This window comes from Bos grunniens, chromosome 2, assembly GCF_055505025.1.
Source record: "Bos grunniens cultivar Pamir isolate PY7600 chromosome 2, Bosgru_T2T1.0, whole genome shotgun sequence".
In the NCBI taxonomy this organism is placed as follows: Eukaryota; Metazoa; Chordata; class Mammalia; order Artiodactyla; family Bovidae; genus Bos; species Bos grunniens.
The window spans coordinates 30,241,320-30,254,160 of NC_141166.1; the positions used below are offsets into that span (position 1 = coordinate 30,241,320).

General features: G+C 42.3%; 2 protein-coding genes across 6 annotated transcripts in view; both read right to left on the reverse strand.

Annotated features, from left to right (window-relative positions):
* The window catches only part of PLCD4 (phospholipase C delta 4), a 29,120-nt gene extending 24,059 nt beyond the window's left edge, over positions 1-5,061 (reverse strand). For 4 of the 5 annotated variants that reach the window (XM_086340158.1, XM_086340120.1, XM_086340151.1 and 1 more), the window contains exon 1: positions 614-732. Coding sequence is in view for 1 of the 5 variants with exons in the window: in XM_086340168.1 (XP_086196294.1) it covers positions 614-757; positions 970-1,047 (222 nt within the window). In the remaining 4 variants the exon portion in view is untranslated. Of the gene's footprint in view, positions 1-613; positions 758-969 lie in introns of those variants that run through there. The other variant, XM_086340168.1, reaches the window with a different exon arrangement.
* Positions 5,062-7,986: 2,925 nt separating this feature from the next.
* CNOT9 (CCR4-NOT transcription complex subunit 9) overlaps positions 7,987-12,841 on the reverse strand; it is a 32,401-nt gene continuing 27,546 nt past the window's right edge. Inside the window, exons 6-8 of the mRNA XM_086340311.1 lie at positions 12,220-12,318; positions 11,698-11,789; positions 7,987-10,326 (exon numbers count right to left, since the gene is read on the reverse strand). Coding sequence (XP_086196437.1) covers positions 10,158-10,326; positions 11,698-11,789; positions 12,220-12,318 — 360 coding nt within the window. The 3' untranslated portion in view covers positions 7,987-10,157. The remainder of the gene's footprint in view (positions 10,327-11,697; positions 11,790-12,219; positions 12,319-12,841) is intronic.

Consider the following 12,841-nt stretch of genomic DNA (forward strand, 5'->3'; position numbering starts at 1 on the left):
TCCCTGAAGTGTGAATTGTTGTTTTGGTCTCAACACCAACTTGTCTGAAAATCAGTTTTTTGGTTCTACAATCCTTCCCATTAGGCCTGTCTTTCATGGGCACCAACAAAGTGCCCTGGATCATTGAGCAGGCTAAGAATGAGGCATAGAACTCAAACCCTGGCTCTTTCCAAGGAAGTCTCACAACTCTCTGCCTATTATCAGGGGTTTCTGATAATAGAAGACTCCCCCCAACCCTTCCCCTCCGTGGGTCTTGGTCAACCCTCATGTGGTAATCCTCAACAATCTGTTAATGAATTCATGCTGAAGCATGATTGCTTCAGTTCTCTCTCTTCCCTTCCTGGGGTGAGATCACCACTTATCTACACAGTGACAGCCCTGGGTAGCTAAGAGGTCCTCATATAAAAAGGTGACTGATATAGCTAGTAGGAAAACTATAAGTCCAAGTGGATAAGCTACAGAAAACCAGCAGGTCAGGGGCCCGTAAACCTGTTTAGGCAAAGGAGTCCAGGGTATGATTTAGTCAGGGGGAATAAGCATGTGGAGGCCAAGGGCAAGGACTTGGGCATGTAGGAGCTAGGAGCAGTGGCTGGTCAGAGCCTCCAGCCCTTACCGTGGGCAGGATAGCCGTCCTATGTCTGAGCTCTGGGATGCTCTCCGCCGTGGAGCAAGGAAATCCAGTGGGGCTCCTTTGCTCTTCTTGCACTCGCTGGCTTCCTCCCCTCTTCTGCTGCAGTTTGCTGCTGTCGCTGGCTGACTTACAGCCAGATGGAAGGAGTAGGGTGGGGAGAGGTGTGAGTTCTCTCCTCAGTCCAGCCCATCCCTTAAAGGCCCAGGACACTGGTCAGCATGAGGGAGTCATGGGGGTGGGGTGGGTAGCACAGGATTAAGGGGAGGGATTGACGAGCAGTGCATCTCCAGGGAGGAGGAGCCTGTCTGCCCTTCCTCTCCATGCCAGCCCTCACTGACCTCAATCTCGCAGCAGCTCTCAGAGCGAAACCCAAGGAGTATCCGAGTGGCAGTGCTCCATGAATCACTGTTTTTCATTCTGGTTGGTTTCTCTCTGCATGTTGTACAGCTGTCTTTGCCCTTATTTCATCTGGCTCCCTTCCATGGTGTCTGTTTCCATTGGCCTGGTTCTGTGTCTCTGCATCCTGTCTTGCTGAGCACTCAGTCTAACTTTATGGCTCAGGGAAAGTAGAAAAGATACGGTGGGAAAGGGGGAAGGTGACAAAAGGAGGAAGAATGATTTTAGAGTGTAGAGGGAAAGGTTGGCGTCTCTATATATATTAGATATCTGCTGAATATTGAAGGAATGTATATATGAATGTAGGAGACAATTTGTTTCATAGATTCATTCATCCTACAACCGTTTTTTCAGCATCTCTAACAGGCAAGGACATATCTGTGTGTTTATAAAGGTACATGTAGAAATGAAGCAGACTCATAGTGTATAAGGATCAAAAGCAAAAAGAGGAACACAAGGCTGGAAAGACATCCAGCTGGGAAAGCAAGGTAATGAACTTCTTAAAGCGTGTACGAATAGGCAGCGGAAACAAACACCAAGATTGAGGAAAGTAGGAGAGGAATAGGGGATTGTCAAGGGCTTTATTACAGCTCCATACTTCACAGTGAGAAACGGAGGCCCAGGGAAGTTTCAGCAATGGCCCGGACTCACAGGTCAGAGCAGAGACCGCCAGTCCCTTACAATCTCCCCAGTACTGTGAGCTGGGACCTACTTTTGCTCTGCCTTGGGAAGACTGTGGGGTATGGCTCTTTTTGGATCAGTGTATGACAGAATGGAGCTGAGGGTAGGGGCACAGCTCTGTACTTGGACTTCTGTGGGGTCATCTTCCAGTGAGTAATGTCTTAATCACAGGCACAGAGGGAACTAACTGTACAAAGTGGTGTCATTTCTGAGTGTGCTGGGACCTGGCTGCCTCTTGTGGCTCCTCCAAACATCGCTCAACTGCCTAATATTCTACCATTAGTGCTTATTTATAGCTAAACCTTTAGTCCCATTAAAATAAAATCCTTCTGAGTAATTCCCATAAATGTCCGGATAGTGGTTACTTTGAGGAAAAGAGAGGCATTGCAGTGGGATGGGGCACGCAGCTGGCTTCTGAAATAGCTGGCGAAGTTCTGTTTCTGGTCCTGGGTTGCTGATAAGGGTCTTCATAATAACTTATGAAGCTATACGTTTTATGTAGTTTTCTGTAGCTTTGTTATATTTTACAACAAAAGGGTTTCATGTTTTAGTAACTGGTAATTTCTGAAGCCTTACGAGTCTCAAAATTTATACCTAAGTGGAGTTTACTGCACTGACAGCAGGTTTTAATAAAGGAAAAGGAATATGCAGGGAGTAGAGGCAGAAGAGGGAAGGCCATTCCCGGGGAACAGGAAGATTAGGAGGCACTAAGGTTTAAACTGTGCTGATTTCATATCTTACTTCATAGAGGCTGTTTCCCATGCTTGTCTTATTCTTCTGTTTCCACTCCTCCAACGTTGTCCTGTCCTTATTTTTCCATACTAGCCCTTCCACACTCCAGGATTTTTTTTTTTTTAATTTGGCTTCTTTGGGTCTTAGTTGCAGCCTGGGGGATCTTCGCTGCATCATGTGGGATATCTCATGGATTCTCATGATCATAATCTCATGATCAGCTCATGGACTCTCTGGTTGTGGCACATGGGCTTAGTTGCTCCATAGCATGTGGGATCTTAGTTCCCTGACTAAGGATCGAACCCAAGTACCCTGCATTGCAAGGCAAATTCTTTTTTTTTTTTTTAAATTATTTATCTTTGGTTCTGCTGGGTCTTCGTGGATGTGCACGGGCTTTCTCTAGTTGCAAAGAGCAGAGCCTACTCTTGGTTGTGGTGTGTGGGCTTCTCATGGTGGTGGCTTCTCTCGTGGAGCACAGGCTCCAGGCGGGTGGGCTTCAGTGGTTTCAGTTCACACGCTCTAGAGCACGTGGGTTGAGTAGTTGTGGTGCAGGGGCTTAGTTGCCCCGCTGCAGGTGGGATCTTCCCAGACCAGAGATTGAACCCATGTCCCCTGCATCGACAGGTGGTTTTTTATCCACTGAACCACCAGGGAAGTGCATACACTCCAGGGGTATACATATGGTTTGCCTCTCTGAGTCACTATTTGCCTCACCTAGTTGCAGCACCACCTCATACTCTTCTGGGTGTTCTGTGAGAGGTGTTATCACTCCTCCTGGATTTTCTGATGGGAGTTCAAATCTCAGACATTCTGTTTCAGTGTTCTTATAAGCACCCCAGATTATGTATTCTGATTTTGGGGAAAGCCATTAGAAAACCTTCACAAGGTTACTGTGGCTCCCAGGAATGGCTTAGAAGACAGGTCCACTGCAGGATCTCCTTCAGATCCAGGACAGGAGCAGACACACAGGGCCCTGAGCACAGGAGCTGTCCATCTGGTTTAGTTGCTCCTCTTTCCATAATGATCCTGTCCCATCCCCACACTCTTGTCTATTATTAACAGATCCAGAAACCTGATCAGGGCAGCAGCAGCAGCAGAGGGATTTTCTGGGAACCATGCCCAGGAAAGGCCTAGAAGCCCTAAATTGAAATGAAGGGGTAGCTGGCAAAGAGGAAGACCTCAACAGTGTACCCTGACACTGCTGCACAGGCAAGCCTAGGCTCTCCTCCTGACTCCCAGAGGAGACGCCTTAAACTTCTCTGCTTCAGGGCTGGGGTTTCAGAGACTCACTTCCCAGACCATCCAATCTAACTTCTCACACTTCTGAAATAAAGCTCCCCTTTCTCATTGGTCAAAAAGGAATACTTAAAGTATTAAGTTTCACCTAAAAAATAATCTGTGAGACCACTTGTTGATTTGGGCCTCCCAGGTGGCACTAGTGGTAAAGAACTCACCTGCCAATGCAGGAGACACAAGAGACTTGGGTTCAATCCCTGGGCTGGGAAGATCCCCTGGAGGAGAGCATGGCAACCCACTCCGGTATTCTTAGCTGGAGAATCCTATGGACAGAGGAGCCTGGCAGGCTATAGTCCATGGGGTCATGAAGAGTCGGACACGATTGAAGTGACTAAGCACACCTGTTAACTTAAAAGCCAGGATATTTAACTTGGAAAGATAACAGAATATATAGACACTTCCATTCCAGAGAAAACACTCACAAAAACCTCCAAAATAACCCCCCTTCCCCAAAAAATTAAGGTGGGAGGGGGGACAAGGAGGTATAAGAGAAACAAGAGATCAGATGATAGAGATTAGAATTTAAAATGCAAAGGCCAGGGCTTTGGTGGTGGCTCAGTGGTAAAGAATCTGCCTACCAATGCAAGAGACATGTGTTTGATCGCTGGTCCAGGGAGATCCCACAAGCCTCAGAGCAGCTAAGCCTGTAGTTAGCATGTTGCAACTAGAGAGTAGGCCCCACTCACAACTAGAGAAAAGCCTATGCAGCAGTAAAGACCCAGCACAGCCAAAAACAAAATCTACAATGCAAAGGGTATACCACTGTGAGAGAGAAAAGTTTCAGAAAAGTTCACAAAGTAAAATACAACTGTATGCTATTTATAAGTCATGTCTCAGGAAGGTGGGTCTAAAAGGTTAAAGGAGGGTGTCTGGGTGTGGAAGGACTCCAATCTCATTTTTCTTCAAGACTGTCTTGGCTGTTTTGGCACTATCCATTTCCATGAAATAAAAAAAAATTAATTTTATTTATTCACTTATTTTTGGCTGAGCTGGGTCTTCATTGCTTTGCTCGGGCTTTTCTCTAGTTCCATGCAAATTTTAGAATCAGCTTGTCAATCTTCACAAAAATAAACCTGCTGGGATTTTACTTAGAATCGAATTTCACTGGCAGATTGAGAGAACAGGTATCCTTCCGATATTATTTTGCAGTCCATGGAGATTATATGTCTCTTCATCTATGTCTTTTTTTTTTTTTTTACAATTAAGATGTTTCAATTTTTTTATTTTCAAAATGTACTCATGTTGTCAGACTGTAAAGTCATTCCTGAAATTTCATTAGGGTTAAAAACGTTTCTCTAATGGTATCTTATATACAATTTAAAGAAATAAAATTAAGTTATTGTGAAACTTACATAGTGAGATTTCTAAATAGTTGAGAACATAGGCAAGTTCCCACTTTTTTTCTAACAGATATAAGCTAACCTATACCAACGAAGAAAAATATTAGGTGAATTGACATATGTGACTTGACCACATGCCTGTCAATCTTTCTTTCCAGGATGTTGTTTGCAATGTAGAGTCTGCATATCTTTTGGCATACCTATTTTGAGCTATCTGATTTATTATGCTATAATAAACAATATATTTTTGAATTTCATTTTTTATTTATTGTATTTAGAAACACATAATTGACTTTTTTGAGATGCATATTGACTGTATTCTGTGACCTTGCTAAATTCACTTAATTCTAAGAATCTGTAGATTCTTTTGGATTACTTACATACACAATCATGTTGTCAGCATGTTTGTTTTTTCCCTTTATCTTTTTCTTGACATCACACTGGCTGGGACCAGTTTATGGAGTTGTGATAGTGGACATCCTTATCTTATTCTGCATCTTGTGGAGGATGATTTCAGTATTTTATAATTGAGAAGTTTACTACAGGTTTTTTAAAAATAGAATTTTATCTATTTGGCTGCATTGGGTCTTAGTTGGCGGCACTCAGGACCTTTCCTTGGGGTGCAAACTCTCCAGGTGTGATGAGTGAGCCAAGTTGCTCTGAGCCATGTGGGATTAGTTCTCTGATCAGGGATCGAACTTGTATCCTTTGCATTCCAAGGTGGACTCTTAACCACCGGACCACCAGGGAAGTCCCAACCATAGCGTTTTTTTATTAAGGTTTTGTGTTTTCATGAATATGAAACTTTTTCTTTTAAATCTTAAAATTATAAATGAATTTGAATTTTTAGGTCAAAGTAATTATACACAGATATACACATAGGTATATCTACATACACACACATTTAACGATTTTTATTAGATTAAGGATACCCCCTTCTATTCCTGCTTTTCAAAGTTTTTAAAACTCATGAATAGGTATTGAATTTTTTTTCTGTAATACTTGTTTAGCTGTATCAGGTCTTAGTTGCAGCATGGGGGATGCTCGATCTTCACTGCAGCATGCAGGATCTTTAGTTGTGGTACATGGGATCTTACTTTCCTTACCAGGGATCAAACCCTAGCCCCTGCAGTGAGAGCATGGAGTTTCAGCCACTGGACCAACAGGGAAGTCCCAGTACTGAATTTTATAGTGCTCTTTCCTGCGCATATTTAATGATTGTGATTCTTCTCCTGCTTTTTGTTAACTGAATTCAAGCATCAAGTCAATCTATTTTTGCAGTAAATCCAAATCAGATTTGACACATTTTCTATATGTTGCTAGATTTGACTTGACTGGAAATTTTACATTTACATTCATAGGAAAGGTTAGCACCTAGTTTTCCTTCCTTTAATATCCTTGATAGTTTTTGGTGGCTGAGTTATACTGCTTCAAATTTTAATTAAGACCTGTTTTTTCTCTATAGTTTCTGGAAGTTCATGCGATTGGTGACTAAGATGTGAGTGACGTCTCTATTTCATTTCTAACATTGACTTTTTTTCCAGATCAGTCTATAGCTTTATCAGTTTTACTGTTTTTAAGGGAATGACTTTTGGTTACATGTTTTTTATTTCACTTTTTTTTTTTGCACTTCTTCTACTTCTTGAATTTGCTATTCTTTTTCAGTTCCTTATTTGGCTGGACCAGGTCCTTGCTCTGGCACTTGGGATCCCCAGCCGCAGCATACAGTTTTTTTTTTTAGTTGTGGTATTTTAGTTGCAGCACGTGATTCAGTTCCCCGACCAGGGATGGAACCTGGGCCCCCTGCCAAGTCCTAGACACTAGACTATCAGGGATTTCCCTCTTTCCCAGTTTCTTGACATGAGGTGTCTTCATTATTTTTTTTTTTCTAATTTCCTTTGTACTTTTTTTTTCCTGTGATGAGTGGGTTTAGAATTATACTGTTTTATAAGTTAGGGACTTTTCAGTTTTTTCCCCTCTAGCTTAATCCCTCTGTGTTCAGAGAACACTGTATTACTTTAATTTGGGGGGGAAATTTCCTTACTTACAGCTTGATCGTTCAGCTATGATCAATTTTGGTGAAAGGTTTTGGTGCAATTACAAATATGTGCATTGTTGGTTGAGTTACAGTATTTTATGTATGTCAGTTAAGCTAGGTTTGTGTTGTTCAACTTAACCTATTATATCTGCTTTTGAAACACATGTATTTTTTAAAAATGAAATTCTGCAATATTCAGGGAGAAAAATGTCATTTCATTCTATTGTTTTCTATTTCAAATGTTTTCCTTGGACTTTTGATAGAGTAACTTTGCATATTCCTACTCTTCCCCCTCACACTTCCCCAGGCTTTGAGCGGCAGGAATAGTTAGCAAGAGAATCATACATACTGTTAGTAAGGAAGGCATGCTCTGAAGGCTACCAGTACCTCTCCTTGTCCTGTTCCACCACTGAAACAAAGTCCCTCAAGCCTCACAAAAAAGAAGCTGGAAACAGAGGTTGGCTCTGTCTCACTGAGAGCCAGAAACAGGGATGGAAACAAGTCTGGAGATGGAAGTCTTGAACTCCAGAAGGAAATGGCTATTAAAGTTGGTGGTAAAATGTTTCAAGTTTTATCTCTTCATATATGGAAGCCTCTCCCACACCAGTACTAGGTTCTGGCCACTACAGCCAGGAGTGAAGTTCTCTTAAGCAAGACACTTTTATCAGAAAAAAGATGCCACCCCAGCTTCCCAAACAGCTTTTACACATCAGTAAGACTCTTCCAAAGGACTTATCCACAAAGGAACCATCACTGCCCTCTTGGTAGGACAGTGCATGTGTGTGTAGGTGCACAGAGGTAGAGAGGCAAGGTTGACGAGGATCATCTGACCAACAAAATCCAATCTCCACAGTTTAAAGGAAAAACTATTGTTACAAAAACAGAAGCATTTTTATTTCAGTCCTGTTGAGGGAGTGAGAGGGACAGAACACACAAAGTGAGGGGAGGGGGTCTCTTTATTCACACACGACATCAGGACCAACTACAAGGAACAATACCCATTTCCACCCCTCCCCTCAACTCCTACGTGGGGTCCAAGGCCCGCTGAGATTAGATGGTACAAGAATTAAGACACTATTGGCACAGTACAATGGCCAATGCACCGAAAGATGGAGAAGAGAATTTCTCAGGGAGCATGGCCTGGGGCCTGGGGCCTCAACTGCTTCCCCAAAGGAGAGGGAATGAGAAAACTTTGGCTCAGCAGGAAGGCAGTTGGCAAAAACCAGGGTTAACCTAGCTGGAGTCTGCAGGACAGAAACTGTGGGCTGAAGGGAGTCAAGACGTTTATCTAGTCCATGCTGCTCTCTGCTTTCTCCAAGGCTTCTTCTCCTCAGGCTTGAGCTTAGTGAGAGCTGGTCTGGTCCTCCTCTTCATTTTTGAAAGCTGCGGAGTAAGTGCTTATTCTACCCTTCCTACATCTAGGCTACTTCATTACTACTTTCTTGGCTCTAGAGAGACAGAAGCCAACTAATAAGGCCGGCTCCCTTTGTGAAAGTCGGCTTGAAAGAGCCCTTGGGTTGGCAAAACTGCCCCTGCAAAGGTTTTTCTGAGCCTGCCCCCTGTAACTCTCCTCAAATGTGTTCAGACTCACCTTCAACTGTGTAAGATGTGGACTGAAAATATTTGGTCTCTCTAGTTGGGTTATAAATTCCATCTTTGATTGAAGATGGGGATTAGAGAGACAGTAGGTAATGGCAGGTGGAAGGACTGGGGGAAAGCAACGCAATTTAATTTACATTGGACTGCAGATTCAAACCTCTAGATTATGAAGAGAGTCATTTAAAGATCCACAGAAGAAATGGAGAGTCTCTGACACAGTACAAAAAAGTGAAAAATATTACAGAGACAATCTCATAATTCCCACAGACCATAAGGGAATGTGTCCAAAACAAAAGAAAAAAAACAAAAAAACAAAAAACCCAACAAGACTGAGCAAGCAGAGTCCAGTGCTCTATCTTAAATCTGAATAAAATTAACTCATTCAGTTAATACTGCTTCAAGTACAATCATGAAGACACTTGGAATTGTAGATTCACACCAAAGCAAAGAACAGGATCAAGGAGCCTATCATCGTAAGCCCAGATAACCTTCCTTTTAAAAGTCATCCAGGAAATGTCTCTGAGGACTTGAACTAAAGGTGACATTCATCATCTCCTCTCAATACAATATCCTTCCAGGACAGTCTGGTGAATTAAGACGCCTGTTTTAAGTTTAGGAAAGTGAACAAGGGAAGAGCACTGAGATTTGGAAAAGCTAGCAGCGAAAGCCATAAGCAAGGGTTAAGGTCCTTGTGGCATCCAGAACTGGGGGTAGAAGAATGGAGAAGGGAAGGGAAATAGGTGGTGGGTTCCTGCTGTCCTTTGGCTTCATATCCTTCCCCTGCCTCCCATTCCCCCCAACAGCTCACGCAGCTATTGGCCTCCTAGATGTAATGGGATGTAATGCCCAGACCAACTTTTTATTGAGCTTATCCAACTAACAGACTTGTAAACAGTGCCAACTGACAAAGGTTTGCTGAATATTACAGCTTGTGTCCACTACACCTCTCTCTAAGATTAAAAACAAAAAACCAAAGTAAACAAATACTGAGAGAGAGGATGAAGTGACACATCTTGAGTCTTCCAGGAAGGCAAAATAAGAAAACGCCACATGGTTGGTCCCAGGCGTTCACCGTGCCTAGAGCGCTGCTGCCGCCACCAATCTTCCCTCCCGCCAGTGGCTGGGTAGAGGTGAGGGAGAAGGGTCATCGTGGGCCTGCTGCAAATACAGCATTTGCTGGTGTTGACACCCTCCTTGGCTATGGTGGCAAACTGCTGTGTCAGGAACCCGTTTCCTGGGAGTAGCAGAGGGAGCCCAGGTCCTCAAGGCAGCCTGAGATGGCAGCTCATACACCTCAGCGGGGGTACCGTGCCCCTTTTCTCCAGTGCAGTTCAGCATTGAGGTCGTCTATTCCCAGTCGGCGATAAAACCTGAGCTGTTTTCCTTGCAGGTGTCCCCTCCCTCCCCCAACTTGGGGGGAGTAGTGGGAGGGGATGGGGGAGGATCACTGAGGGGGCAGGGGAATCCCCCGGGGATCAGTGACCTGACCCTCTTGCAGGTTCTTCACCAGTTGTGCAAGCCAGCGTTTGGTGGTGGTGTCATCTTTTAGCACCTGGGCGAAGGTCGTATCCTTCAGCTGGTCAGGGAGGCACTGCCTGAGTGCTTCACGTGCCCTACATCAAAAACAAACCAACCAACCAGGGAGACCAAACAAATAAACCCACATTGGGGGACAGGGAAGAGCCCTTTTCTTAGATATAAATATATAGAATCCTGGGAATTTATGGCTCTGTCAAGTACTTTAATAAGCCATTAAAATTATCTAAAGCTTATATTAGACATAGGCTTAGAGACCTCCAGGATCTGTTGTCTGTAAACATTTTCAGAATGTTTCCCCTACATTGAACTTTGTGACAAAGCAAATAGAATAAAATGATGCAACAATTTACCTCAATTCAAACTACTTTCTGATTTATTACAGTTGTCGAAATACTCATGTTAAAAATAAATGGGTGATAGTAAATGAAACATTCCAAAATCAGAAAAATAACAGGGGATATGACCTGATTCATAGTAGGATAAGTTAATGAACTTTTAACTCTAAACTGATAAAAATTTGTGTCTTTCCAAAAACAGCTTCAGTTTTATGTTAAAACTCTTAAGAGATAAGCAGTAAAGCTATCATAAAGTTATTATCAGATGAACTTTCAAATATTTCATTTTCTTTAAAATATTACCAGTAAAAGTCAAATCTGAAAACTCATTAAGGTAAATTAACTATTTATAAGGCTGTTTTTTTTTTTTTAAGTTATGGCTTTTGTACTTAGCCTAGTTTCTTTTACAAGGAGAATTTTAAATAAATGTATTTTCAAACTTGGTGAAATCAGGAACCACTAAAGAACAGGAGAAAATGGTCAAAGAAATACTTAGGGCTTAAATAACCTCAGTGGCAGGAGTTCACATTAATCAAGTTATCCCCATTCCTAGGAACACAGAAATCATCCCATTATGTGGTTTAGCAGAATATGAGCAAGTGGCTTTCAGCATGAATTATGGATTTACAAAGCAAAAGGTCAAATTTTTCTAAAATGCACTGTATCTACAATGTATGATTTCCGGCAGAAAGAAATAGGGAGGTAAAATAATTAGCTCAAGGACTTTACAGGAATCAAGAGGAGAACTAGAGATACAATTCAAGAGCCCTCTGGGCTTGTTCCTTTCTTAAGAGATCTTTAAAAATATACTTTTCTTTCTTGTAGAACAGAAAGCTCAAACCACAGGAGTAATGGATCATGAGATTCACTATCTGAACTCTCGGGAATTTTAGAGTAGGGTACAGAGTTTTGGTGGGGAGACAACACTCTGATGGATTTTTAAATTTAGCATTTCAGATTTTAAAAGAAATTAATCAAGGTCTGTCTCAGACGACCTGAATATAGTTTTATCTCTTCCCTGTCCTAAAGATACAGAAGCCATGACATGAGATGGGGCAGACGCTCATCAGAGTATTTCCCCAAAGTCCTCTAAATTCTATAAATGTTTACCTGGGGTTATCTGAGAGTCGAAGGTAACATCTTACTACATGCTTCAGCAAACGGGCGGAAGGTTCTTTGGATAGCTGCAGGACCATCTTACCCTGTTTTCCCCAAAACAAGGTGGGGTAGGAGAGAACATACAAAACACAACATAATCCTAGTTGGTATCAGAGACCAGATATTGCAAGACCTGTTATACAAGGTTTCATGGTTGTTGTTTCCTGTTGGGAGACTGAAGTAGCTCAATGTCGACTGCAAAGAAACTAAGTTGTGTGATCAGAAGCCCTGGTGGTCCAGTGGTTAAGAATCCTCCTTGCAATGCAGGGGGACTCAGGTTCAATCCCTGGTTAGGGAACTAAGATCCCACATGTCCTGGGGCAACTAAGCCTACACAACTACTGAGCCTGTGAGCTCTAAAGCCCAGGTGTCACAACTAGAAAGAAGCCTACACGCAGCAACAGAGGATCCCCCATGCCACAACTAAGACCCAACACGGCCAAATAAATAAAAAAGGTAAAGGAAAGAACTCACCAAGATCATGGCGACATGGGAGAAACGCTCATATGTCTGACATATATAAGCCAAACCAGTGTCATCTAAGAGGATCTTCTGGAGGATAAATGTGGCAACCTGGAGTAAAACAAAATTAAGGAGTCTAAAACATTGTTCAGACTTGTCTTCCAACTGTCTACTCCTCTCCTAGGAATAACCATGAAGCAGAAAACTAAGAAAATACCCCTGCATTCTAGATAACTTAATTATGACAACTTATGCACAGTACAAAAAAATTAATACATATTACCATATTCAACATTAAGTGCCAGAATTTTTCCTAAAGCTGTAACATGCCTTATCTTATTTTCACAACAAACCTATGAGGTAGGTACCGTTGTTATTTTACTTAAAAAGAGCAGGTAATCATCAGAGTCTAAAAACAGAGAGGTTTTCTTAGTTATTGAACACCTATGTGCCAGGTATAACTGTTAATCAATCAATAACTTGCCAGATTAAGATCCCAAGCAACAAAGTGACTAAATCAGAGTTGAGACCCAAACCTAGTTAAACACAGAGCTTCCCAGTTTTCCATGGGCCAAGATGATTTCAGAAACGCAGCCATGCCTCATCTCTTCCAAATGAGTTAGGTAAGATTTTT